Raw genomic sequence first — 27,261 nt, 5'->3', positions numbered from 1 at the left:
GCTTAAAAGCATGCACATTTGGAGAAATACTGATGGATTCTCATATGTTTGTCAATTTTTCTATACAGAGGAGTAATATTTATTCAGGATTTATTGTCATTACTGTGAGTGCTGGATACTTGTGTTTTCAATTCATACTTGCAGCCGGAGGGTGCTCTGCCCCTTTTGTCCACAAATGCCAATGCTAAAGAAGAATAGGCAATCCAGGAACTAACCAAGCTAACAGAGGCCAGAGATCGCTAACTATGGCTATTCAAAACACTTTTTCAAGACAATAAATACACGATTGAGATGATGAATGCATGTATTGACTCAGAATTTGCCTCTGAATAGCGCTGGCTCCGTGGGCGTGGCCGCATTAGTGGCTAATGAGCAGAATCACGGACTTCTGACATGGCTCTCTTTTCATACAGATTACATAAACACAGACTATTTGTTTTCGATTTGACTTACACGATTTAAAACCTGACATCAACGTTTTTAGACATAAGTCTAATTTTTTTGTGATTAGTATTCACTAAGTTACAGTTCATTTTCGGAGAACTATCAGATTGGACTTCGTTCAGAGGGAGATGAGATATCACGCATAATGTTAATTTTCTTTATTTTACAAAAAGCACAACATTTTGTTGTTACTCTGAGTGTACACAAATAAAAGAAGATATTCCACAGATTAAAATGGTGTATAACTCTTAATTGTATGTGCAACATTGAGAGTATTTTGAGTCTCTTTCACACTGGTTAGAAAAAAACTGCGGAGATCACACCGGCGTGACCGCCGACCCGAGGGAGTTAAAACCTATTCACAAAGCTGCTGAGACCAACTTTTACTAGGGAATAGAGAGAAGTCTTAAGCTAAGAGTAAGGGCGGGGTTAACCTCGTTGCTATGGACTATGCACACAGTGATTGGCTGATGGGGGAGGAGTCTCTGTCAGCAATTTAATCATAGAAATATTTAGAATGAGGTAACATGTTGCCATATTCACATAAAGGTTTTAAAATACAAATGTTGTCATATTCAAATAAAGGTTTTAAAATGTAGGTTAAGTGTCACTAATAAAACTAGTTTGTTTAGCTAATTAGCTGAAATAGAATGCAGAATGCAAGCAACAAATGATTTTTTATAAACAAAGTTTGGGAGGAACACATTTAAACGGTCTATCTAATCAGCTCGAGAGGAGGTATGTATACACAGATGAGAGCTGACTCACCTTGTTTTCTGCATCCCTCCGCCAACCTGTTCCTCACTATCGGCTGGGGATACGGGGGAGATCTCTGGATTTGTGCAAAATAAATTCCAAGCTCAGAGCCCTTGATCCCCTTGGACAGCATGCCAAGAACACTTATAATAGTTTTTTTTATTATTATTATTTTATTTTATTTTTATTTTTTTTACTCCAAATCTACAAATCTATAAATCTAAATATTTATTGCATTTATGAAGAAAAGGTCCATTACCCAAGGCTCTATTGCTAATGCCTCAATGGTGTACAGTGTCTTTAGGTGGATTAGGATTGTTTGTGATTTGATTTTTGTGACTTAGGAGTCCTCTTGATGACTCTTAGTGTTTCACAGATTTAGCTAGTTTTAGCACTAAAATGCTTTGTGAAATACTCTTAGAGCAAAGATTTAGGACTGATACACCCATTATTTTTAAGAGTTTCTCCTAAATCTTAATACGGCTCTTGATGTGTAACATTATTAGATCCATTTGGTACAGTAGGTCTTTATATAGGCTGTCTGGTTCATTAATGTTAATCAAACAATTGTGGTATCATAGGGGGAAAAAAGTTGAGGAAAAAATAAATAAATAAAATATATATAATTAGTGGTGGGCATAGATTTTTTTTTTTAAATCTAATTAATCTAGATTAATCTTGGAATTAATCTAGATTAATCTAGATTAAAATGGCTCATTTGAATTCTGCCGAAGACATTCAGGATATGTGAGATACCCAAATTGTCCCTGCGTCCCAATGTCCATACTATCCATCCTAAATAGTATGTGAGATTAAAATAAGTGTGTCCCAAAGCATAGTATGTTGAAAAGAGTATGCCAAAAGTCCTGGATGGTCTACTATTTCCGGTAGATTTTCGAAGTGTGGATCCGTGCACACTATAAAGACTAATATTGCCCACAACCCATTGCGTGTTGGACGAGGATTCAGTTCAGAACTACAAACACAAGTAAAAAGTGTTAAAAACTACAAAACATGGTGAATATGCACAATTGACGCTGAGAGGTTGTTTGAGTGACTAATAATCAGTTCAAACTGATAGAAAATATTTATTTTAATGTTATATGTGTTATTTTTCATCTGCAAATACCAATGTGGACTTTTATAAAGATCTGATTGGCCATTAACTTTTAAATGCATCATTATGCATTAATATGAGGAGAGTTCTCCACATGAAAGACTCACAACTGCAGATCAACGTGCTGCATTTCTCTCCGATACGGTAGGAAATTAGCTAAATGAAATGTGGAGGATGTAAGATGATTGACAGGCCAGTTTACGGTGACTGGATGCGGCAGAGAGCAAAGACACAATTGTATGGCGTGATAGTATGTCCCAAAGCTTGTCTAATCTTTTGCTACACACTCAAAAGTAAGTACTTTTTGTTCACAGAAAGAGTGCATACTTTTAGGGCGTAGTATAAGTAGGCAAATTGGGACGCAGCAAATGACTAAAAGTAATCCGCCATTTTGTCCGACAAAGCAAATAGGAGTTAGAAGATTAACCTCGGTGGAGTTAAACTTGAAAAATTGTGTATATTGACATCTTTCCGCGTTTGAAACAACATTGATTCTCATATTCATCTATGTTTATTTGATGCTATAAATGGACTAGTAGGAAGAGATGATCGTTTACGAGCCTCTTGAGCTGAGGCGCTACAGAAATCTGTCACGACCATGGTCACGACACAATAAAGAGCAACAAAATGTTTTTTATTGTTTGAAATTCTTAAAAAACCACACAGTTTTAAAGCTGGGACTTTGTTAAATATCATAAGTAACCTGCTCTGTCTTGTCTGTCGACGTGTTGTCAATGTCCTCTTTGCTCCGTGATGCATTTATCACTGTGTGTGGTGTGACGGCGCCACGGCTTGTCGGACAAAGCAACAGTAACTAAGGGGGGCGGGTCTTTGCAAAGGGTCAATTCGGTTAGGTATACATCCACGCTAAACGATCAAGGTGAAAGTCATCATAGGTTGTGTAGTATAGACCCAGCACCAACCCAACTTTGAGAATAGATTAACGGCGATATTTTTTTTATCGCCCGATAAGAGTCTCACGTTAACGCAGCACGTTAACGCCGATAACGGCCCACCACTAATATATCCTTATCCTTATCCTATATATATATATATATATATATATATATATATATATATATATATATATATATATATATATATATATATATATATATATATATATATATATATATATATATATATATATATATATATATATATAAAATTGACTTTGCTGACTCTTTCAACTTCAAACAGTTGTAGTTGTAGTTTTTTTTTTTTGTACGATTCCATCAAATCATACATCATTTTGAAGTTTTTTTTTTGTTTGTTTTTTATACGGAAGGTAAAAATAACAATAACTAATTTTCAAATTTGCTCATTGTGACTCATTTTGCCAGCATGGGTCACTTATTACTGTGTACATGACAGTAAATAGTGTGCCCCTTGAGATATACATGCTTTTTTTGTTGTTGTTGTTTGTTTTAGCTTGTTTATAACTGTAATGTCTGCTCTATTATATGTACTTTACCGGGGAGAAGTTAAACAAGTGCAGTAGTCCGTAAATTGTCCCACTCCGTAAGGTTAATACACCACTATTAGACCCCCTACTGGTTCCTCCACCAGCAGTGGGATAGGAGGGGGTTTAGGGGTGTGAGCCAGAGGACCATAAACTAATTAAGGTTGTAGAGAAGTGGAGCCCCTTTAAAATTGTTTATAAACCATTAGGGGGAAACACGTTCTCCCGGGGATCTGCAGTGCAATTAGAACCAAGGTCAGAGGAACAGCGGAGGGGGAATGGGGCGTGCTCAGAACTGCTGCTGTGGACAGAAAGTGGCATTTACACTGGGGCAAATGCTCGCTTTTATTAATTTCCTAAATAAATAGGTGCCTCACGAGACCCTTTGTCAGTAAAATGCACCTTCAGTGATATTAATGAACCTCTTGCTTATTTAGCCTATTTTTTCCCTCTCTGGCTTCCCCCTTTCTCTACCTCCCTTTTTTCTCTCTGTATGCCAACTTAAAAGAAAAAAGAAAAGGAACCATTTGCAACCATTTTGCACATTGTGGCTCTTGGGGGTTCGTGTCAAATGCAGAAATGGAATGTGTGAAATTGGTTAAAGAAGGGAGAAAGGGACTTTTTAATCATTCATTTACTAAATAGAAGTTTTGTTGTACTTGTGTCTCTGTTTCCATGAATAGGAGACCCATTGTTTTATTAAAATCAATGGCATTTAATGTTTCGCATGAGCCACAGAGACTGGAGGTAAACAGTCCCTGTTGTATTTACCACAATTCAGGCCTGTAGGTAATCTATCCATTTTATTATCTCTCTCATCTATTATTCCCCCCACCCTTGAATGTGGTTAAACAGCCAGGACAAATTAATTGCCGGTGGAGCTTGCGATTTTCTGATAATCAGATAAATATTTGCATGCAGTGGTGGCAAAAAAGCAAATGGGGCCTGAGGCCTTAACAATTTGATTTGGCCAATTGCTCCCCTGCTTTGTCAGAACAGTTTATTGACTGGAAGTGCGGCACTGCCGATTACATCGACACATGCTCAGACAGTTGCCTGCCAGCCTATTCTTCCATCTCTTACACATTTGGCATTGATTAAGTCTTGATCTTTGATTCTTATGCCAAGTCCATTTCCAGTCTTCTACACATGATCTTTGAAGAGTCTTTGCTGCATGTCAGACCTCTTGCCGGAAATACGTCCTAGGTCTTTTTTTTGAATTTTCCGGAGGGGTTGACAGAGAATATAGATGAAGCGGCCCTCTTTTATCCTTATCAGCTGGGTGCCTCTCAGAGCAAAGGGTTTGAGATGTCCTTCACTCTTGCATGCTGAGACCAGTGATGCTACAACATAGCAGCCAGACTACCAATACCATCTCAACAGCGCTCTTGAGACACTCAGACTTGTCGCCTTGATCTGATTTTTTTCTTTTTCACATTCGTTTTCTCTCTCTGTGAAGAACACAGTACTGGGCCAGTGTGTAATTTTACTCGTTTCCCCCTGGGCCGGCACGGCCCTGTGCACAGTCAGGCTATTTTCTGAACTGTTGTTTAAGCAAGAGGGGGCTATTGTCTCAAATTTTGTTTCAGCACATGAGGGATGATGTGACTCAGAGCAGATACTGCAAACGTGTGCAGGAGAAGCGTTATTTTATTCCACGTGTGTATCAGTGTTGCACAAGGGTTGCAGCAGGGGCCGCTCTTTTGTTTTAGGAGGCTGTGTTATTCTCGTGCCCCATGCCAATTATATTCAATCAGCCACTCTTGAGGAAGTGGCAGCAGGAAAAGCTTGAGTTTTCTGCTTGGCTGCCACTCTCTCCTGTCCCTCTTTTACTGACAGCCGTATGCCTCCGTCGCAGCTCAGTGAGCCTCACAGTCAGATGTCTGATAGTGCGGCCTGTCGCTCATATTCTTCCTGCCACATAACCTCCCTCATTAACTCTCCTCTAAGCGTGCACATGTGAATGCACTAAACTCATGAACCATATCTTTAAAAGACAAATCCATCAGCCCCTGGCTACAATAACATTAGTATGATGCGGATACAGTCTCAAGTGTCTCTTCTTGTCTATCAAGATGATGTAAATGCTATGCCATGGAATGAATTGAAGAGAGACAACAGACGTTAAGCAACCAAACATGACAATTCTGTCAATCATTTACCTTCACATCGTTCCAAACCCATTTTTTTTTTTTCTTGTTTTCCCCCCAATGGAACGGAAAGAAACTTTACTCCGCTATTTCCACAGTTGTCAGGCGCCAAAAAGGACCGTAGAAGTAGTGTGTACGGCTTGCTACCTCATGTTGTCTGATTCCATACCATAACTTAGTGTGAGAAACATACTGAAATTCGCTCTGTCAAAATCTTAAATCTTATATACATTCCCTTTCAGATTAAAACTAAGTGCCTTGATGCAGTGCACCAGGTTTTTGACTTTTTTAATGCAAAAATGCCGTAAGTTCTTGCATGTTTATTTAATCGACAGTGTTTCGACAATCTGTAGAGTAATTGTATTTCTTCTATAGCACATGGGCATATGGTCTGCTTACATGATGTCATTTTTATATCGATTTTGGAGCTTGAATTCTGTAGTGAACAGTGTTCAAATTGCCCTTTTGTATTCCACAGGGGAAGTAAAAAAAAAAAAAACACCCAACACAAGGGTGAACTAAACAATTGCAATTTTTATTTATTTATTTTTTTTATATTTTTTTTATGTGAACTATTCTAAGACTCTGTGACTGACATAAGAGTATAGTCAATTTAAAAGAGTGAACCAGGGAAGCATTGTATGCAGACACTGAAAGGTTCAGAAGATAAACTCATGATCCTCGATGTTCATACTCTACACTGCTGGGTTATTTCTGATCCAGCTTTGCCTGGAAAAGCAGGAGCGATTCAGAGAGGAAAAGAGGGCTGCTTAGACTAATGGAAAGTCATCAGCAGCCACAGAGAGAGAGTAAAAGCCCTCTCCTCTCCATGAATAACACAATGCTTAGGTCTTATTATGTGTTCGGGTTATCATGGGTCATCAATACAGCTCCAAATCCTTTCAGCGGGCCTGCTGTTTGCATCAAGCGGATCTTTTCACTACATCTTATCAAAGGACTGGCCTTCATCTCTTCAGATTTACAGTTATTCACTTATTTACAAAAAAGTCACCACCTTCTTCTGTTGATCTCAGATTTTTTTTTGTTCATTCTGTGGCTTTTATTCTGAGAAATCAGTCCCTTTGCAGGAAGTGTCAAAGGGAGATTAGTAATCTACTGAATCTACTGGACCGTTTGGACAGTATAACATCATAAAAAAAGCTTCAGTTGAGAAGCTCCAGTCACTTTACCAGATCAAAGATGTAGTTAAAAAAAAAAAAAAAAAAAAGATCGCCTTGTGCCCAAGCCAAAGCTTTAAACAAATCCCTGGAAAAGAGGATGCTCTCTAAAGAGTATCCAGCGGGAAATTTTGCACCTGCTTGTATCATCAGAGCCCTTCCTGTCACAGCATGTTATAGAGGTACAAGTCAAACCCTTCCTAGTTCTCCTTTTCAAGATTTCAGGATCTTCTAAGCTTGGTTCAGAGCTGGTTAATGATATTTCTGTGGATACTGGATTGTTTACATCTCCCAGGGTTTAGTGTGTAAGAGCACCTGCACTTCATTAAGGCACTGTGTTTTAATAATGCAGACGTAATTACAGAGGTCTCTGGGCAGGCTTAATGCATGCTTAAGACTGACCCACTCTTCCTGCCGCCTAGGTAATTGCATCGCATCCATGTGTCTCCAGAACATGACATACAAGGAGCAAGAGAAAGAGGCATTTAACTTGTTTAGCTCCTGCCATCCAATGGATTTCTTATCAGATGTTGTCTCCAAGGCAATCTCACTGAGTTAAAGCAACAGATGAACAACACAATTAAACTGGTGATCTCTTTTCGCTCTTCATCCCATTGGAGTGTTGTTGGAGTCAGTTTTGTCTGTTAGCATAAACAAGGAAGGAGTCGTATCCAAGAGCGGTGATACTTGGTCTCTATTTCTGCAGTGTCATGCAGGGGAGCTCTGCAAACACCTTAAATATCATTGTAATTATAAAACATGGAAGAGAGAGACTGAATGTCGAAATTTAGAATCAAATCAAGAAAGCCATAAAAAGCATATTGTCTGGTGTCTCATCACAAATGTCATGAAACTACAATGCTCACTCTTCAGCTACAGTGGGAACTACCTGCTCTGTTTGTGACATGACATGGCATAATGCTTCCTGTCCAGTGTTTAGTTTTCTAAACCCTTCCTGATCTCTTTGGATGAGAAGCAGTTATATTATCTTCCACTAGCTCTAGGAAAATGTCTCTTGGACACAGCATTGTCATGTTTTTGTGTTGTAAATTAGTGAAGAAACAACATTAAACTGACAGTCCCGGGTGTGTATTCCAAAGGAGTGTTGTTTCTGAGTCAGTTTTGACTGTTGGTAGGTATGCGAGAGTTGGAGCCAAGACTTTGCCCACAAGATGCCCTTGTAATATGTTCTCAGATCTGACCTGATTGTGACTAGCTTGAATCGTGACTCTCACCCCTTTCCCCACAACAGGGCTGGTTTGCCCTAACTCTCAGGGACTCCTGCGGAGATAGATTAGCCCGGCATGGAGCGTTAATGTTCACTGAGCCACAAGCATCCTCCAGGGTCAGTGCTCCAGCTGAAGATTAGGTGTAGACCTGTGAAAGTAGGCCAAGCACGGACTCGGCCACCGACGCCCCATCTGTTTCAGTGCCGCCTCATTGTGCTGCCCCTTTAAAGTCCTGTTTCGAGGTCACGGTAAAGAGGAGGTGGCTGTTTTTAATGGTCGGGATCCAGCTATTCATGTATTCATCTAAGGCACCTCTGGAGCGCCAAGGCTGCACATCTGAGCCTGAAGGACAGCTGAAATTGTTTATCGGTTAATGACTTCTCTCCCCTCGCGGGTGTTTGCCGCCTCAGCTGCTCCCAGGCTACATTAAAGCATCCTTACTCTCTGAAGTCTCATCAAAGATGGAGCCATAGACCTACTCACAGAGTGCAGAATATCTGTCTGTCCACCTTTGCAAATTGAAGACTGATTACGAAAATCCTTCTCTTTGTTCAATCCAGGGTATTTGCACTTGTTGGGGTTGCCAAAGCACAGGGGACCATGATATTTGGCAAGCAATTAGATGATTTTCCAAAGTGTATAATTAACTCTCCTACAGTCATTACCTCTTGACAAATTTTGGATCCCTCAAAAGAGCCACTTGAGATTGATCCAGTGAAAATTGATTGGGGTAAAAAGCCAGAGAATACTGATATCGGTGCAATTTAATGCAAAGGATAAGGCTAGCTGCCATTTGAATGTAGCTTCTATACAATTGCGAATCTCTTTTGCCACTAAATGTACTTAAGTTTCAAGAGTTTGTATGAAGGTGTCCCCATTAAGTATGATATAACTCAGACCGCTTGATAAGGTGTCACAATTATTGTCACTCAAACTGTCATCTCTCCATTTTTTCCAATGAAGTTATCCATTCTTATGGTCATTATGACAGTGATTTTGATGTTAAACTTCATCTAAAAAAATATGAGCAGCCGCTGTCTTTCCTTGCATTCCAGTAAATGAATAAGAGAGATTAAAAAATGTAGTCAGTGAAGGTTGAAAGCAAAAGTGCAAGACTATCCTAAAACCTCTGGGTTCTTTGTTATTTTTTTTTAGCTGTACTCTGTCCTACACACACATTTATATGACCTTCCAAGTTATTAACTTGCTCTGTCGCATGCTACATCTTTTCCTCACACAGTTTGGTTTAGGGGGAGATTTCACAGCAGGTATCTTTGGACCCGTTTACGGTTGAGTTTCCCTCTCACATACAATACGTAGGTGCACACTCAGTCTGTTATTTTCCTTGTGTACATACCTCCTTCACATCAGAAGCTTTATTGCTGTGAATGATAGGTCTTCAGCTTCTGTTCATTATATCCATTGCTGACAATCTCAGCATAGCAAACCACCCAATTTATCATCCCTAACCCACAGCTTGTTTTACGCTGGCTTTTGACAGCTGAACTTGTGCTCAGTTCTATGAGCAGTAGCTAGTCTAAGTTTCCTCCAGTGGGAGCACAAAGGGAATCCCACTGAGGCTTGGGGAGAGATATATGTGGGTGGGGGTCTCTTAAGTAGCTGTCTGGTCAAGAAGGGTCTTTTAACGTAGGCTGAAATGAATGTGGTAATTAAGCTGCACTGTGGGCCACAGGACCTTGATGAATATTATCACTTAATTATAGGGATCACTATTCCCAGCACGCAGTTGAGCTCTGCCAGCACACAGTTTCCTTCCCAGTACAGATGGGCAGTGGTGCATGTAAATGTGCATACATGTGCATATGTATGGGGTGTTTTCGGGGTGTATCCAGTGTGTCATTGTGTTTTTGTGTCTCTACATTGTTTACCTGTATCCCTGTAACCATTACGTTTACCCACTAATTTTTTACAGTAGAAATATTGTGCATGTTAAAACTAGAACCTCTAGAAATAATACATTTGCCAGTACACCAAAAAGAGCTGGAGCCTATCAAGAATATACTCTCATAAACATATTATTTGTTTCATGTTTTACGACAATGTTAATCATTATTAGTTTAAACCAGTGTTACTTGAACTTATTTAATGCCAGTGTTACACGTGAAAAGTTACACTCTATAAAATAGAAAGAGTCTAGGTTGTTTCAACCCCTGTTTGGGTCAAATATGGACAAACCCAATTGTTGGTTTAAATTACATTTTTAAACCCAACAGTTAGGTTTGTCCATATGTGACCCAAACATGGGTTGAAACAACCCAGCATTTTTTTTTTTTTTTTATGTTTATGACATTGTTACTCATTGTGAGTTTGATTTTTACGCCATTGTTAATAATTTCAAGTTTGACATCTGAGTAAACTTAAAGGGTTAGTTGACCCAAAAATGAAAATTCTGCCATTAATGAATCACCCTCATGTCATTCTACACCCGTAAGACCTTTGTTCATCTTTGGAACACAAATTAAGATATTTTTCCATAAAACCCAATGGTTCAGTGAGGCCTGCTTTGCCAGCGATGCAATTAACACTTTCAATGCCCAGAGAGCTACTAATGACGTATTTAAAACAGTTCATGTGACTACAGTGGTTCAACCTTAATGTTATGAAGTGACGAGAATACTTTTTTGTGCACCAAAAAAAAACAAATAAAGACTTTATTCAACAATATCTGGTCATGGGCGATTTCAAAACACTGCTTCATGAAGCTTCGAAGCTTTACAAATCTTTTGTTTCGAATCAGTGGTTCGGAGCATGAATCAAACTGCCAAAGTCACGCCCCCAGTGATGAACCATTGAAATTTTGAAACATTTATGACGTAACAAAACCTCATTTACTGAAATCATGTGACTTTGGCAACCTTTTTGATACATGCTCTGAACCTCTGATTAAAAAAAAAAAAGATTTGTTAAGCTTCGAAGCTTCATGAAGGAGTGTTTTGAAATCGCCCATCACTAGGTATTGTTGAATAAAGTCGTTATTTGCTTTTTTCTCTTTGTTTCATAACATTAAGGCTGAACCACTTTACTTACATGAACTGTTTTAAATATGTCTTTAGTAGCTTTCTGGGCATTGAAAGTGTTAATTGTGTTGCTGGCAATGCAGGCCTCACTGAGCCATGGGGTTTTATGAAAAATATCTTAATTTGTGTTCTGAAGATTAACGACGGTCTTACGGATGTGGAACGACATGAGGGCGAGTAATGAGTAATGTTCATTTTTGGGTGAACTAACCCTTTAAGTAGCGCTGGCATTCTCTCAAACTTACACATCGAAACTTGTAAGTATTAAACTCAAACTCATTATGAGTAAGCAACTCCTAATAAAGTAACATTGTTGTAACTTTGTTGTACTGTTGTAACTATTAACAATGGAATGAAGTAAAACTTGTAAAACAAGTATTGTCACAAAATCAGACTTACAACATTTAACTGTGTTGTAAACTCAAAGGCATTTAGGACATTTTTTCCCCAAATTTCCACAATTTTTATTTACTATTTTTACTATTTATAATTACTATTCTTTTGTTTAATTGAGCAAATATGTGTATAGTTTGAAGTTTCTCATCTTTCTCTCTTTTCCCTCAAGGACAACTACACCTTTGCCCAGCCTGGTATTCAGAGGAAAGTGAAGGCACTGGAGGAGCTGGTCAGCCGGATTGATGGTGCGTACCTTCAGTGAAGCACAGCCTACTTGCTTCCATATTCTTTTTTCTACCCGTGTCTTCTCTCTCTCTCTCTCTCTCTCTCTCTCTCTCTCTCTCTCTCTCTCTCTCTCTCTCTCTCTCTCTTTCTCTTTATCTCTTTGTCTCTCTGACTAACCCATACCCCCCCACCCCCCCAGCTGCAGTGTCAGCCCCAATCAGTGCACCAGTGCTTTGGCCTTTAGTGGAGAACGCTCGCTGCTCTGGCCAGGAAAGCAAAAGGCACTGGAGCATAAGCCTCTCTCATTACTTTCTATTAGGTGGCCGTAATCAGAATTCAATGCCCATTTCTCAGAGACAGGAAGCCCTCTCCTCTCCTCCCGCACAAGGCCTCTATCTCCTCAGTCTGCATTAGACCCAATGATTGCTTTAATTTCTGAGAGAAAGACTGCAGTCAGAGCATATTGTTGATGTATTTACCACACTCATTTTGTGTCTATGTGGGAAATAGAGACAGAGACTTTGTGTGTTTCACTCTCCTCAGTTTTTATGCTATATATAGAGCTGCTTGTTTTTTCTTCCACTTTTGCTTTGATTGCCTGCTCAATTCTATACTTTTACCCTAGCAGAAGCTTTCTCGTCTCTTCCAGTTTGATTATTCAGTTATTTACGAGAACCATCAGAGTAAAATAAGGTTGAAAAGTAGCTGATTAAAACATGGATTTTCTACTAAAAAAATTCCTCCTTTTCCAAACACGAGGACAGCTACATTTAGGCAGGTGTACTGTACCTACATCTGTCTTGACTGAAAAACAAAGTGTACCTCTCTGAAACCTAAAACTAGATTTTCTTTTAGTTTTCATCAGTCTAGCAGTTTTGAATCAGGAAATGTGATGTATTTCATCGAGACAAGCACATTAACATGGTTTAATGAGCCTGGTGATTGAGCATTATCAGTTGAAGTCTTTGTACTCAGCCTTGTTCTTGAGTAACCTTCACATTGTCAGGCTCCAGAGCTTTTCGCCTGTCACATTTATTGTGTTTAGCCACTCTTGATTACAGATAATGTCTTCTATTAGACATTCAAATGGGGTTTGGAAGTGCCTTGCAAAGAAACCACTGAAAGGGAACAATTGATATTTGAGATTCATGCATATGACGTCTGCCTGTTTTTTTTTCCCTTTTCTGTTTTTTTTTTCCCTTTTCTATTTTTTTTTTTTTCTTCACCAGTTTTTAGCTAAACAACTTCTACTTAGTGAGTAATTATGAAGGATTCAGTTAGTGATCCTGACAGATCTGTGCGCTCTGACTGTTTTTTTTTTTTTTATTAGGGCAGTTTATTTGTGGCCTACCATTTAGCACATATGCACCAGGTATATAATATTGCACAATTTAATAATATGTTCAGAAAATGCTTAAATCAAATTAAATGAACACAGTGTGTTTTTTTAACATTGTGTACTTAAAAGTACAAACTTTATCATTGTGATACCACCATTTTAGAATGATCTACCCTAATAATTGTAAAAAAAAATAAATAAACAAATATCCACCAAATTTTATGAGGTATTCCAACTCAATCTCATGAGAAAACATGATTTCATATTAATTAAATTCAAACAAATAGTTTTCTTTTAGAAAAAAAGCAGGATGGTCCACCCCTAAACTCAACTGTCATTGAGGCATAAGCAGATTGTATGAAAATTTACAAATGAGACCGTACGAATTCCACTAATTTGCCACAACGTAAAATACTTCAAATCCCTGTAAAGCAATATTAAAGGGATAGTTCACCCAAAAATGAAAATTTGATGTTTATCTGCTTACCCCCAGCACATCCAAGATGTAGGTGACTTTGTTTCTTCAGTAGAACACAAATGAGGATTTTTAACTGCAACCGTTGCTGTCTGTCAGTCAAATAATGGGAGTGAATGGGAACTCGAACAATAAGAGTCGAAAAAACGTGCATAGACAAATCCAAATTAAACCATGTGGCTTGTGACGACACATTGATGTCCTAAGACATGAACCGATCGGTTTGTGGGAGAAACCAAACGGTATTTATATGATTTTTTACCTCTAATACACCATTATGTCCAACTGCGTTCAGCACTCGCTTAGTGAGGTCTGATCACGCTCTGACAACGGCAGTGATGTCTCGCGCATAGATATCAATGAGTGCGAGACATCACTTCCGCTGTCAGAGCGCGATCAGACCTCACTAAGTGAGTGCTGAACGCAGTTGGTTTCGGTTTCTCGCACAAACCGATCGGTTCGTGTCTTAGGACATCATTGTGTCGTCACGAGCCACATGGTTTAATTTGGAAAGTTTGTAAAACTATCCAGTGTAAAATTATCACTACAGAGGTGGACATTGGTGGTGATTGTCAGCTCTCCATCAAGATGAATGAATCCACCTCTTCTTCATATCATCATATTTAGCATTTAAAGGTCCCGTTCTTCGTGATCCCATGTTTCAAACTTTAGTTAGTGTGTAATGTTGTTGTTAGAGTATAAATAAAATCAGTAAAATTTTAAAGCTCAAAGTTCAATGCCAAGCGAGATATTTTATTTAACAGAAGTCGCCTACGTCGAACGGCCAGTTTGGACTACATCCCTCTACTTCCTTCTTTAATGACGTCACTAAAACAGTTTTTTGACTAACCTCCGCCCACAGGAATACACAAAAAAGGGGGCGTGGTCTTGTTGCGCTCCCACGGAGAAGAGCAAGAGTTGCGTTTGTAAAGTGTGTTTGTCGCCATGTTGTCGAAACGGTGTTATTTTCATCCCGCAGTCCAATCACCTTTGTTTGGCCTTCCCAGGGACGCTGTACTTAGAGATCAATGGTTACAATTTATGTTTAACTCGGTTCCCGAAAATTATAATTGTGGTATCCTTACTGCAAAAGTTAATGTTGGACTGCAGTGCACATAATGGCCACAAGAGGGGACTATGTTTATGTATATGGCTGTTTTCCGTAAGAGGTACTCTTCTGAGTGAGTGCTAACATTATACATTTTCTGTCGCTGTTTGTGGAGATTAAAGAGTTCAGTCTCTCGGGAAATTATTGTCTTTTGTGTTCATTCGGCACAACACCACAATAATCCACATGTAAAACTATGTGCAGCACACGTTATGGTAAGAGGCATGACCTTTCCGGGCAAGGTGCGCTCTCTATGGCTCTGGGTGCGCTAAACTGCTGTCGAATCACAACACAGGAAACTCTGGCACAATCAGAACTCGTTACGTATTTCTGAAGGAGGGACTTCATAGAACAAGGAAGTCATCAGCCCGTTTTTATGACAGTGGAAACAGCGGTATACAGAGAAGTAAATTATGTGAAAAATACTGTGTTTTTTTACACGCGAAACAGGAACACATGTTATATTGCACACTATAAACACAATCAAAGCTTCAAAAAAACACGAAAAACGGGACCTTTAAAATTGGAGACCGAGCTGTTTTGTATATTATCGCAACCAGGTAATATGCATTTGCGTGATGAAGGCATAGCTAGCTAGCAAAATGTAGGCTGTCGTGACTTAAAGTAATGACAGTAACTCGCGATTGAGTGGGCGAGCCGCTGTATTGTTAGGGGCGGGGTCATGCTTGGTGGCTCTAGTGCGTCAACGACCGTTATTATAGCTGTGCTCGCTGGCTCTAACGCGTCAACGACAGTTATTATAGCCGTGCTCGCTGGCTCTAGTGCATCAATGACAGTTATTATAGTGGGGATGGAGCTATAGAGACAAAGCGACACGTGTCATAATCTGAAAACCACGCCCACCGAGGGGGAAAGCAATCCAACCGTCTCCATTGACTCTGTATTGCGTGAGGCTGCCTCCTTGTCATTTCTGACTTATAACAAAAAACAGAACAATGTCTAAAAGCTGCTATGTGACAAGGTGTACAGCAAAAACCCAGAAGTTTTTATAAGCTGTCGACCCAAAAAACAAGCTTTTAAGGACTTAAAAGTGGATACAGGCGATTGAGACGGAGCGTGACATGTCATATTACTATGAGAACTACGCCAACTGGAAGGGAACGTAATCAGCGACAGGAAATATAATATATAAAACTGACATTTGGATATTTGACTTAACAGTGACAAAATGTTTACTGCACACGTAGGCTTACTGAGGCATACTGAGTGTCAGGATCCCAAAATTTACCCATTCTTCCTGCTGATGCTTCACGTCTTATTGCCTGTATCCACTTTTGTCTCCTTAAAGGCTGGCTTTTACGGTTCGGTAGCTTATAAAAACTTAGTTCTGGGTTTTTTAGCTTGTTTGCTGTACACCTTGTCACACAGCAGCTTTAAGGCATCGTTCTGTTTTTTGTTATAAGTCAGAAATGACAAGGAGGCAGCCTCACATAATACAAAGTTAATGGAGATGGTTGGATTGTTTGCCCCCCTTTTAACTTGGCCAGTAGGCTAAAAGGTTGTAATTTTTTTTCGCAATACATTTTATTCAAACAATATAACACTGAATTAAACTACACTTTCTAATTAAAGTGTGTGCTCTACTTAGAAACATTTAAAGGTACAATTTGTGATATTTTTTTCCGCTAGAGGTCGCTAGAAGCCTATTCAAAACAAAGGCGTAGTTTGATGACGCCAAGTTTTAGAGCGGAAACTTGGGACATGTGGTTTCCATCTCAACGGACGGTAGGGATTGGAGTCTGGAAGAACTCATGTTCGTGGATGCGATTATTAACGTTACTGTAGTATGAAGCAGAGCAGGAGCGAGTGTTGCGGGAGCTGAACGAGGAGCTGAAGCGATTGATCAACACACGCCTCACGAGCAGCAGGACTTTTATTATGACACAGTCGCCGGTGTCGCTTCCGCTTTTCCGGTCATGAGTTTACGGGAGCTGTCCTTGTCGACAGAACCAGCGGCAGATGGTAAACAGTAATTATGTTCCATAATTAAGTAACACAATCCACCATAAAACGTGCAAGAAGTAAATAAGGAACTGCTTGAAGCAAGCTAGTGGTTTGCTGGACGCTAGACTCTACTTCCGCATTTGTCCACGGCACTGTTGTCATGTGGTTTCTACGTCAGTAAAGGCGGTAACAAAGGTAACTGATGTCATTGACAGGCGACTGCACTGCCCCGTGTCACTGTTTAGAATGGGAATTTTTTCATGATTTACAAGTCGTTGAAAACATTAGAGATATTGTTAGTAATCAGCTGGACAAAATATATAACACTAGCCTAGTGGTTTTTGGATATTTTACTGCAAAAATTTTACATATTGTACCTTTAAGTAAATAATACAATAGATATTGTGTAGATACCATATCTACATATTAGAAGTAACACGCCACCTGAACACAGAAACCTCAATGCTTGGTACACAATTTACAATGACGCTAACATTCGATGGGTCGATTTTGAGTATGCATGTGCCATTTTGAGTAGAAAATGAACTCCAAATGTCACAAAATGGCAAGTTACTAAACCTAACCACAAAAGCAATGATAAAAGAGTGTAAATACAGCTGGAAAACAGCAAAAAAATCAACCTCATTAATTATTCGAGGCCCAGTGCATGATGGGAACACCAGTATTCGAAAAGTTAATTATATTTACTTAATTTTGTAATGTTGATATTAACGCTTTAATTTTAACAAGCTTGAATTGAGTACTAAAATATAATTTCTTTCTTTTTCTTTTCTTTTTTTTTTTTTTTTAATTCTTGCCTGAACTTACATTATCGAGCCACCGTTTTAGCCCCGCCCCCCAAAAAATCCTGAACACAGAATTGGTGAAAAACTTTTTAACAGTCTAACTCCACAATTCAGTTCTACATAGTTCGCATTCTTCGTAATGTGTTTCAGCAATACATTTGTAACATTTATAATGTATTTAGAAACCATTTTCTTTACAGGGACTTTAAACATGATGTTGTGTTGGTTATTCACAAATATATTGATTTGGAAAAGGGCCATCAACGTGTCCTAACCAGTTATTATGTGATAATATTTTCAGCAATAAGCAATTTGTCTGTCCACACTAGACACGACATGGCTATAAGACACAATCCAAATTACCCATTGTTGCTTTCATTATGGCTGTTAAAGTTATACACAATGATACACAGTCAAATTAAACCATTTTAACGTTAAACAAAACACAGTCGATGCCTGAGCTGTCAGCCATGATGTCGCTGAAATAGAAACCATTCCAAAAATAGAATCCCCTATCACTTGTGACATATCACTGTCGCAGATGGTTAGGACAGAACCTCTGATTAACATAGAAAAGATACCTTTTATTTACCTTTTATAGGACGCAGTGTGCGATGTGCAATGGTTGATGCTTTGGCTTAGTTTGAAACGTATTGTCAATGGTGGAGCAAAAATAGGTAACATAACTGGCAGTATTTTCTAAAACGTAAATGACAGAATATTGATAGTTTATAGTTTATTAAGCTGTTGGATAAAAGCAACATCACACTCCCAGTCATGCTGTTGGTCTAAATATCAGCACTCTTACTCATATGAAATTTCTTAAATAATTGCAACTTTTTTTTTTTTATTTGCCCAAACAGCTGCTCAAACAGAAATGAGCTTTTTGTGAGTGAAGTTTAGATGCCAAACACCTCTTTCACATTTCCCATTACTCCTTCATTTTAGTTAATCTACTCTGATCAAACCTAATTTGATCGAGTCAATTGGGTGGGGATTTCTTGTCCACATCAGATAATCACTTCTCTAGATTCAGTCCTATGGGTCAGTGTGTGCTGTGTTCACAGCATAAATCATTCGGTTCGACTCGGTAGGACAAGACGCAAATAGCAATAGTATGTTTTAATTCTTGCCATCTGGGCCAACAGGGACAACATGCCAAGAAAATAGGGTCACAACAGAAAAGCTATTGGTTTCTCACTGCTTCCCAAAGAGGGATACTCTGCTGTCAGCCAAGGGAAAGTTTTGTTGTGTCTTTTTCCTTATGAGACACAACATGTCTTCAGAATTTCAGTTGATAGTTAATGCAGCAAGGTCCAAGTGCGCATATCCTTGCATCTTTAATGTATGACAGCTCTCTCTCACCAGCTTCCCTTTATCTTGTCCTCTGAACAGCCCTTACTCAGTTTGGTTTGCAGTTTCCATATATAAAAGACGTGACAGAGAGGGAGGGTGTAATTGCTGGTCGCCAGAGAGTTGGGTTTCTGCCATGCTCATCTTCATCAGGCTGCCTGGATTACTGTCGCATTATTTCCAAATTTCCCCCTTGTAAGGACGACACATGTCGACCTTAATCAGGCTGCTCTTAGATCTGGCACTGTCGTGGTGTTTTACATCATATTCTCTTCTGTAATAAAGTTGGGGATGTAAATCAATCAGGCGAACCCTTTTTGCTCTCTTTTCTTCGCCGCTACGCTGAGGCACGTAGCATGCTTGGTCACTCTCCTGTCCCGAACAGAGGTTACGATACCTCTTCCAGCACTAATGAGGCTGGGGGTTTAGAATATGTGGCTGCTGGGAAGGTCTGAGCCCAGACCTGCAGTGTAGTGATCAGGGTACGTGGCGCCGCAGACGCTTGATGCTCCGACACCTTTGTTCATGGGACGTGTTCGTTCTGCCTCCGTCGCCATATGGCTTCGCTCAGTCAGGGTACAGCTAGGGCATGTTTGTCAGGGCCCACAGCGGCCTACCGACATGACAGGCATTCCCTGTAGGAAGCTGCCCCGGAACATCAACGAGAGAGGCCGAAGGTCGTCTGACCTCGCAGCTGTGAGCTGTCCGTCCCTTCCCGCTTACATAGGCGCAGTGCGTTCATGCACACCCAGATGTTCGGATACAGATGCACTGTTCAGGTGCTGAGGTCACGCCTACAAAACACCTGCTTTTTTGTTATGGAAGCAGTGCCTTGGAGAGCTACTGGCGGGAATAATGCCAGTAAATGGATGTGCAGAGGAAAAGAAAGAATTGCATCATGTACCTGTTTAGAGTTTAGAAATGCATCATGTGACTACTCTAACTGAATAGTACTTTTAGAGAAAAAGAAAGTGTATTTGGTCATTCTGAAATTCTGGAGCAAAAGTGGCTACAAATATGGAAGTGACTATTTGATTCTTTTGAAAGAGTTGCTTGATATTCACTTCACCTCTGATTTGCCCCAAAAAAGACCCGTATTTAGTTTCAATTTGGTCTAGCATCCCCTATGAGCAGTATTTGGCTCAAGTATGTTTCTGGTGATTGACCGTGCAAATGTTGTGTATGGTTGCCAAGTCAGAAGTGCCCACTCCCAAGTCTATGATATTCTAAGTTCTAAATATGGATCTGGTCCGTCCTTAAATCAGGGTTCCTATGCAGTTTGGAAAAGTATGCAATCTAATTCTAGTAATTTCCAAAAAAAAAAAAAAAAAAAAAAAAAGTGTGGAAAATGACTGTTGCACCAAATAATTAATAAATAATTAATAATAATTGAGAGCAAAGCCATTGAAACTCTCAAGGTCCATAAAAGGTACTAAAAACATATTTGAAACAGTTCATGCAAGTCTTAAAGGGTTAGTTCACCCAAAAATGAAAATTATGTCATTAATGACTCACCCTCATGTCGTTCCAAACCCGTAAGACCTCCGGGTCTTGCTGAATAAAGTCGTAGTTTTTGTTATTTTTGGACCAAAATGTATTTTTCGATGCTTCAAAAACTTCTAACTAACCCACTGATGTCATATGGACTACTTTGATGATGTTTTATTACCTTTCTGGACATGGACAAACACTTTCAGTGGATGGACAGAAAGCTCTTGGACTAAATCTAAAATATCTTAAACTGTGTTCCGTTTGGAACGACATGAGGGTGAGTCATTAATGACAGAATTTTCATTTTTGGGTGAACTAACCCTTTAATATTATAAAGTGTCAAGAATACTTTTTGTGCAGCAAAAAAACAAAACAATGACTTTTCAACAATCTAGTGATGGGCTGATTTCAAAACAGCGCTTCAGAGCTTTACGAATCGAATCAGTGGATCAGAGCGTCAAAGTCACGTGATTTCAGCAGTTTAGGCGTTTGACAGGAGATACGAATCACTAATTCAAAACAAAAGATTCCTAAAGCTCAGAAGCTTCGTGAAGCAGTGTTTTTAAATCGGCCCATTACTAGATATTGTTGAAAAGTCATTTTTTTTTTTTTTTTGGTGCACAAAAAGTATTTTTATCGCTTTATAATACGAAGATAGAGCCACTGTGATTCACATGAACTGTTTCAAATATGTTTTTAGTACCTTTATGGATCTTGAGAGTTTCAATGGCTTTGCTCTCAATAGAGGCCTCATTGAGCAATCGGATTTCATCAACAATATCTTAATTTGTGTTCCGAAGATGAACAAAGGTCTTAAGGGTGTAGAACGACATGAGGGTGAGTAATAAATGACATTATTTTCATTTTTGGGTGAACTAACCCTTTAAAGCAGAGTGTTTTCATAGCAAAATTTAAGTGATCCTTTAGTGATTGTCGAACACAATTAAAAAATTCTATGTGCACATTTTCATTACGCAAAGTTCTTTGTCTTTGTCTGAACTTTACTAATTGAAGTTCACCCCTGATTTGCCCCAAAGAAGACCCATATTTAGTTTCAACTTGGTTGATCAAACATTTGCAAAGTAGTGGGTATTTCAGGTGTAGCGCCCCCTATGAGCAGTATTTGGCTCAACTTGGCAAGCATCATCAAAAATGTATGTCGTCTAAATATAGTCTTTTCCTGGAAAATTACGATAATCCGATTTTGTTTGTGATTTAATTTGGTATTCATTAATTAAATTTGCAGCTTTGATAGAAACGGCACAGAAAAAAAAAAAAATGGAATTTGTTTTATTTTATATTACTAATTATCGTTGATGATTGTTACAGAGAGATTAATAGAGATTGTACCTGTGCCATTTTGACATTCAGTAAAGCTGAATAGAGAGTGCAGCCAGATGGCTTGAACATAGTTTGATGTGTAGTGTGCAGTGTGAGCTCGCTTTAAATCTGTTCCACTTGTTTGTACACTCTGTGTGGTGATACGTGCTGTTAATTAGGACTGCAACTAATTTTTTTTTTTTTATTATTATTTTTTTTTTTTTTTTATTTTGGTAATTGAGCACTTTCTTATTCTGACTTTGTAATCAAATCTGAAGACCAGAAGCTTTAAAAACAAATTAGCTCATAAAATTGGTTTGTTATAATTTAGGTATAAAAAAAGAGATTTATTTTTTATACAATCTATATTTAAAGAAAGAATTTTGGGAGGAAAAAAAAATACAAAACTGGACTGTAAAATAAAAGCATACTTTGCTGTTTTAGCTATTATGAACACTTTTTTTATACCCTTTTCTGCTGAATAAAGTTAGGGCAACAGTATGTTTCTGGTGATTGATCGTGCAAATGTTGTGGATGGTTGCCAGGTTGTGGATTGGTTGTTACTTCCTGGCCAAAGTCAGAAGTGTCCGCCCTCAAGTGTATGATATTCTGACCTCTAAATATGGATCTGGTTCGTCCTTAAAGGGTTAGTTCACCCAAAAATGAAAATTCTGTCTTAAATTACTCACCCTCATGTCAAGAAAATAAGAATATTTACAGATGACTACTATATACCAAATGTATTGCTGAATATAATGCTGTATGAACCATTTATGTTAAATGTGGTTAGAGGTTTGGAAATTTGAGTCTGGAAAGTATGCAATTTTGAAATGAAAATGTATAGGAACCCTGTTAAATTTAGGTTTAATCTACTATGCAAAAATAGTTCCTTCCTTCAACAAACCACCTAATAATATGTGCAAACTGTGCACAACGCAAATGCAATAAAAATAGTGTTGCTCAGTCACAGCTGGATGAATTTCCAGCATCATTGTTTATACATTTATGACATTTCATGAATAAGCATTATATATGGAGTAAGGCTTGAGAAAATGAAGTTACTTTGCTCATAGACTTCTATGAAAGCGCTGTAGAGTTTGACTGAAATAACACATAGCGGCTAATGAGACAGGTATGTGCACATATATAATTTGAAATGTCAGCGCTATAGAAAGACCTTCGGTTTTATTGTCATGGAAACTTCACTCGTGGACTTTGCACTGCGCCTTGCTGTCAGGTAAGCTAAAGTGCAAGGAAGCCTTTCCACTGTGAACAACACTGCAGACTGAAAACCTGACATTATAACACCAGTATGTCTGATGTGTGCGAGGTCTTTTTGTGTCCTTTGGCTGTATGACGTGCATGCAGATGCACTTTCATGCATAACCCCATGCATTTTGTCATGGTTCATCTTTGTCAAGCTTTTGCCTGTAGTGCAACGTTGAATTTTACAATGAAGACCTCTTTATTTCTCGCTGTATTTCGAACTTGGTTCACTGTCTCTTTCTCTGAATCAGAAAATAAAATCACTGGTTCTGTGAAGTCATTGTGACAGATCAAGCTTTCAAACAGATACATTGATTTCTTTTACATTTCCGTCTCCACCAGGCCCTAAGCGGCCTGCCAATTTCCTCACCGTAGAGTGATCCTAGGCTTTAATTATCTGCCTGCTTTTCAAAAGAGCTGCAAGCGCTTTATATAGGATTTTTAATACTATAACCACCTTCAAGATATGGCCATTTCCACTTCCTGTTCTCATAATTACATGCTGTGGTGAAACACCTTGAACCCACAGCTCTTGCCATCATAATGATTACCAAGAAATGCCTAGGGGTTTGTTAGAAATGGAATAATATATTATTAATTATTATATTCACACCTTATAGAAGTCAAACAAATTTTTAAAGACTTCCTTATTGACTTTTTAAAATGAATGTATGCATTTTATTTAATTTTTAGTTTTTTATTCATATTTGTGTGTGTGTGTGTGTGTGTGTGTGTGTGTGTGTGTGTGTGTGTGTGTGTGTGTGTGTGTGTGTGTGTGTGTGTGTGTGTGTGTGTGTGTGTGTGTGTGTGTGTGTGTGTGTGTGTGTGTGTGTGTGTGTGTGTGTGTGTGTGTGTGTATTGTTTATTTAATTTTTTTTTTCTTTTTTTTTTTTTTCTACTTTATGGCCCTTGACTAAAGATTTTTCTGGTCGACTTGTAGTCGTTCATTTTGAGTGATTAGTTGACTAATCGCACATTTATTAATAAACCATATAAATCTTAATTAATAGCCTCTAATGCCAAAATAGCCTAATCAGCTTTCAAGCGCATGCATAAAGCTTGCCACAGCGCACTGACACTAATGATTATGAATGCATTGGGGAAAAACAGCAAGGAGATTGCTCTAACATTTTAATAATTAATTGATAAACTAGTGTTTTCTATATTTTCGGCTGCAGTGATGAAGTTGACGATGCTGGCACGTCTTCTCCGCAGTAGTGACCGCGGCAATATGCACATTTCATACATGTGACATAACCTGAAAATATTTGTTTTTCGTTTGAATTGGTCAATTTAAAAGTGGACATTTCGCAAATATCTAATATGATAAACAGAGCTGCGTTACCTCATACTCATGACTGGAAAAGCGGAAGCGGCACCGGACGACTGTGTCATAATAAAAGTTCTGCTGCTCGTGAGGCGTGTGTTGCGCAATTGCTCCAGCGGCCTCATTCAGCTCCCACAACACTCGGTCCTGCTCTGCTTCACACTACAGTAACGTTAATAATCGCATTTATGAACATGATTTATTCCCGAGTCCTATCTCAATTCTTTTCCACTGGCCATTGAGGTAAAGGCCACATGTCCCAAGATTCCACGCTCAAACTTGGTGTCATCAAGCTACGCCTTTGTTTTGAATAGGCCTCTAGCGACCTCTAGCGGACAGAAAATATTACATAGTGCACCTTTAATGATCTGTCCATCACAGACGGCATGACTTCACCACTTCCTGTGGATTTTTTTCCTGCAGCCAAGCGACTAATAAAATTTTGGTTGACTTCGCCTTTTCTCGTCGACTATTAGGGGGCAGCCCTAGCTAAAAAGTAAACAAAAAATACACTGTTGTACTTTCAATTTTTTGTGAGGATGACCACAAAATCTAGACACATTAGGCAGAAATTTGAACAAACTATTAAGATTTACACATCTTGAAACCTCAAATAAATTATGCTTTACAGGATAGTCTTTATACAGTACAGTACAGGACTTTATGCCTTTATCAACTGCGTTTCATAATTGATGAATTTTGCAACATCGACACTGTTATTGAACTGAGGCGAATCAACATTGAACTGACTCAAAGTGAATAACGATTGTCTTCTGTAGAGCAGCTTATAGATTAATTGAACTCATTTCATAATTAATGAACTTTACAAAGTTATTGAACTGATCTGAATCAACACTGAACTGACCTCAGCTGAACAATCACACTATTGTCTTTTTAGACCTGGTTTACTGCAGAATTTGAATTTGTCTCATGTTTGAAGTTTGCATCATTTATCATAATTTTCTTGGTTTTTACTGCTTTGGAATGCTATATAAGTGCTATATAAATAAAGATGACTTGACTTGAGAGTCGGATGGTATCTTGGCAGCATAAGTTTCATTGTGGGCTTTATTCTGATGTTACCCATGCATGAGTTACATGATCAATGACCATGTCCAACATCCCGATCAGCTGAAGTTTCATTGTTCTGTAGCAGCACTTTCATTTTTCAATGTCTTTAAACTGGCTTGGAAATAAGAATATGCTCACAGTTAAAACACCGATCACACCGATGAGGACAGAGAATAGGCAGGAAGTTGCCTTATATGGAGAAGACAAAGAGTACATGAAAAGAGAAGAGCAAATATATATACATATATATATATATATATATATACAAATATATATATATACAAATATATATAGTATGTTATAGGATAGGTTTGATTGAGTTGGATCACTGTGGTCAAAAACAATCTAAACTAAATTAGCCATGATGCTGGAGTTGGCCTGACCATATTGTGTTTGATTTCCCATATCCTTTTAAGTTTTTGAGATTCTCTGTCTTTGATGTTTTTTCCACTGCCAAAAAAACATAAGTCTAATAAAAGTAATAGCACAGTCTCACAATTTTAGGAAGTCATGTTCATAAAAGAAATATGAAAGAATGGTTAAATCTTGATTTGGGGATGGCTCTTTTGTCTAAACCAATAAGCAACCATCCAGAACAACCTAGCAACCACCTAGCAACACCCTACCAAACCAGACAGAATATTTATACATTAAAAATCTGCAATAATGTAAAACATTTTTAAATGTTTTTGAAAGAAGTCTGTTATGCTCACCGATGCTGCACTTATTTGATCAAAAGTACAGTAAAAATAGGAATATTTTAAAATATTACAATTTAAAATTGTTTTAATATATTTTAAAATGTAATTTATTCCTGTGATGGCAAAGCTGGAAGTCTTCAGTGTCACATGATCCTCAGAAATCATTCTAATACGCTGATGTTGAAATGTTACTGGAGTAATGATTGCATCACAGGAATAAATAACATTTTGAAATAGATTTTTTTTTTTTTCTATTTTGAAATATTAAAATAAAGTTGTTTTATAATAATAAATGCAGCCTTGATTAGCAGAAAATGTAGATAAAACATAGATTAAAAAATAAATAAATAAAATCACCCTCCCAGTGCGTAGTATGAATTGCATCATGTTTGGCAGGTTAACATTATGCATAATTTTAATATGTAAATTAGATTTTCATATTTTGTTAAAATGTATAATTTTTATTTTATTTTATTTTATTTTTATATAACTGTTGAATATGCAAGAAATCTCTCCTCCTTTCTCTATGTCTCGCTTCTTGTTTAGTTCACTCTCACACTACACTCTCATTAGGAAACCAAACACACTATTGTCACCGTACGCTTTCACTTCATTCGAGGGCTTGTAGTAATTAGCAGTCATATTAGACGATAGCCCATAAGAGTTGTTGAACGCTAAAACAATTCTGTTCGTCAGAAGCGCCCCAGAACGTGAACACTGTTTCCTCTTATCTCGTCTGTTTTGTATGAATACATTGAGGTTCATCAGCATGCAAATTGCTCAAGGTGAATTTATTTATGTAAATGAGGACACAATGTGGGCTTTTTCCACACAAATCATATAAGGTTATAAAGCACACATTAACATTTCAGGTGAAGCAGTACTGAGACTCCTTAGAAAATGATGAGAAAAAACAAACTGCTGATAACCTGAATGACATTTGATGTCGCTTTTTCTTTTGGGGGGGTTTCTTTACAAACGTGCCTTTGAGCATCACATTTCCTCTTCTGACCCTGACAGAAAAACCTCAGCTGGTATAAAACA

The 27,261-nt window shown here is 38.2% G+C and overlaps 1 protein-coding gene across 4 annotated transcripts in view; it reads left to right on the top strand.

Annotated features, from left to right (window-relative positions):
• The window catches only part of tbc1d22a (TBC1 domain family, member 22a), a 185,846-nt gene that overhangs the window by 95,207 nt on the left and 63,378 nt on the right, over positions 1–27,261 (top strand). For all 4 annotated transcript variants that reach the window (XM_067391129.1, XM_067391131.1, XM_067391128.1 and 1 more), the window contains one exon: positions 11,940–12,015. In XM_067391129.1, the coding sequence (XP_067247230.1) occupies positions 11,940–12,015 (76 nt within the window). The remainder of the gene's footprint in view (positions 1–11,939; positions 12,016–27,261) is intronic.

This window comes from Chanodichthys erythropterus, chromosome 8 (genome assembly GCF_024489055.1).
Source record: "Chanodichthys erythropterus isolate Z2021 chromosome 8, ASM2448905v1, whole genome shotgun sequence".
Lineage (NCBI taxonomy): Eukaryota > Metazoa > Chordata > Actinopteri > Cypriniformes > Xenocyprididae > Chanodichthys > Chanodichthys erythropterus.
This window is presented reverse-complemented; position numbering and strand designations above follow the sequence as displayed.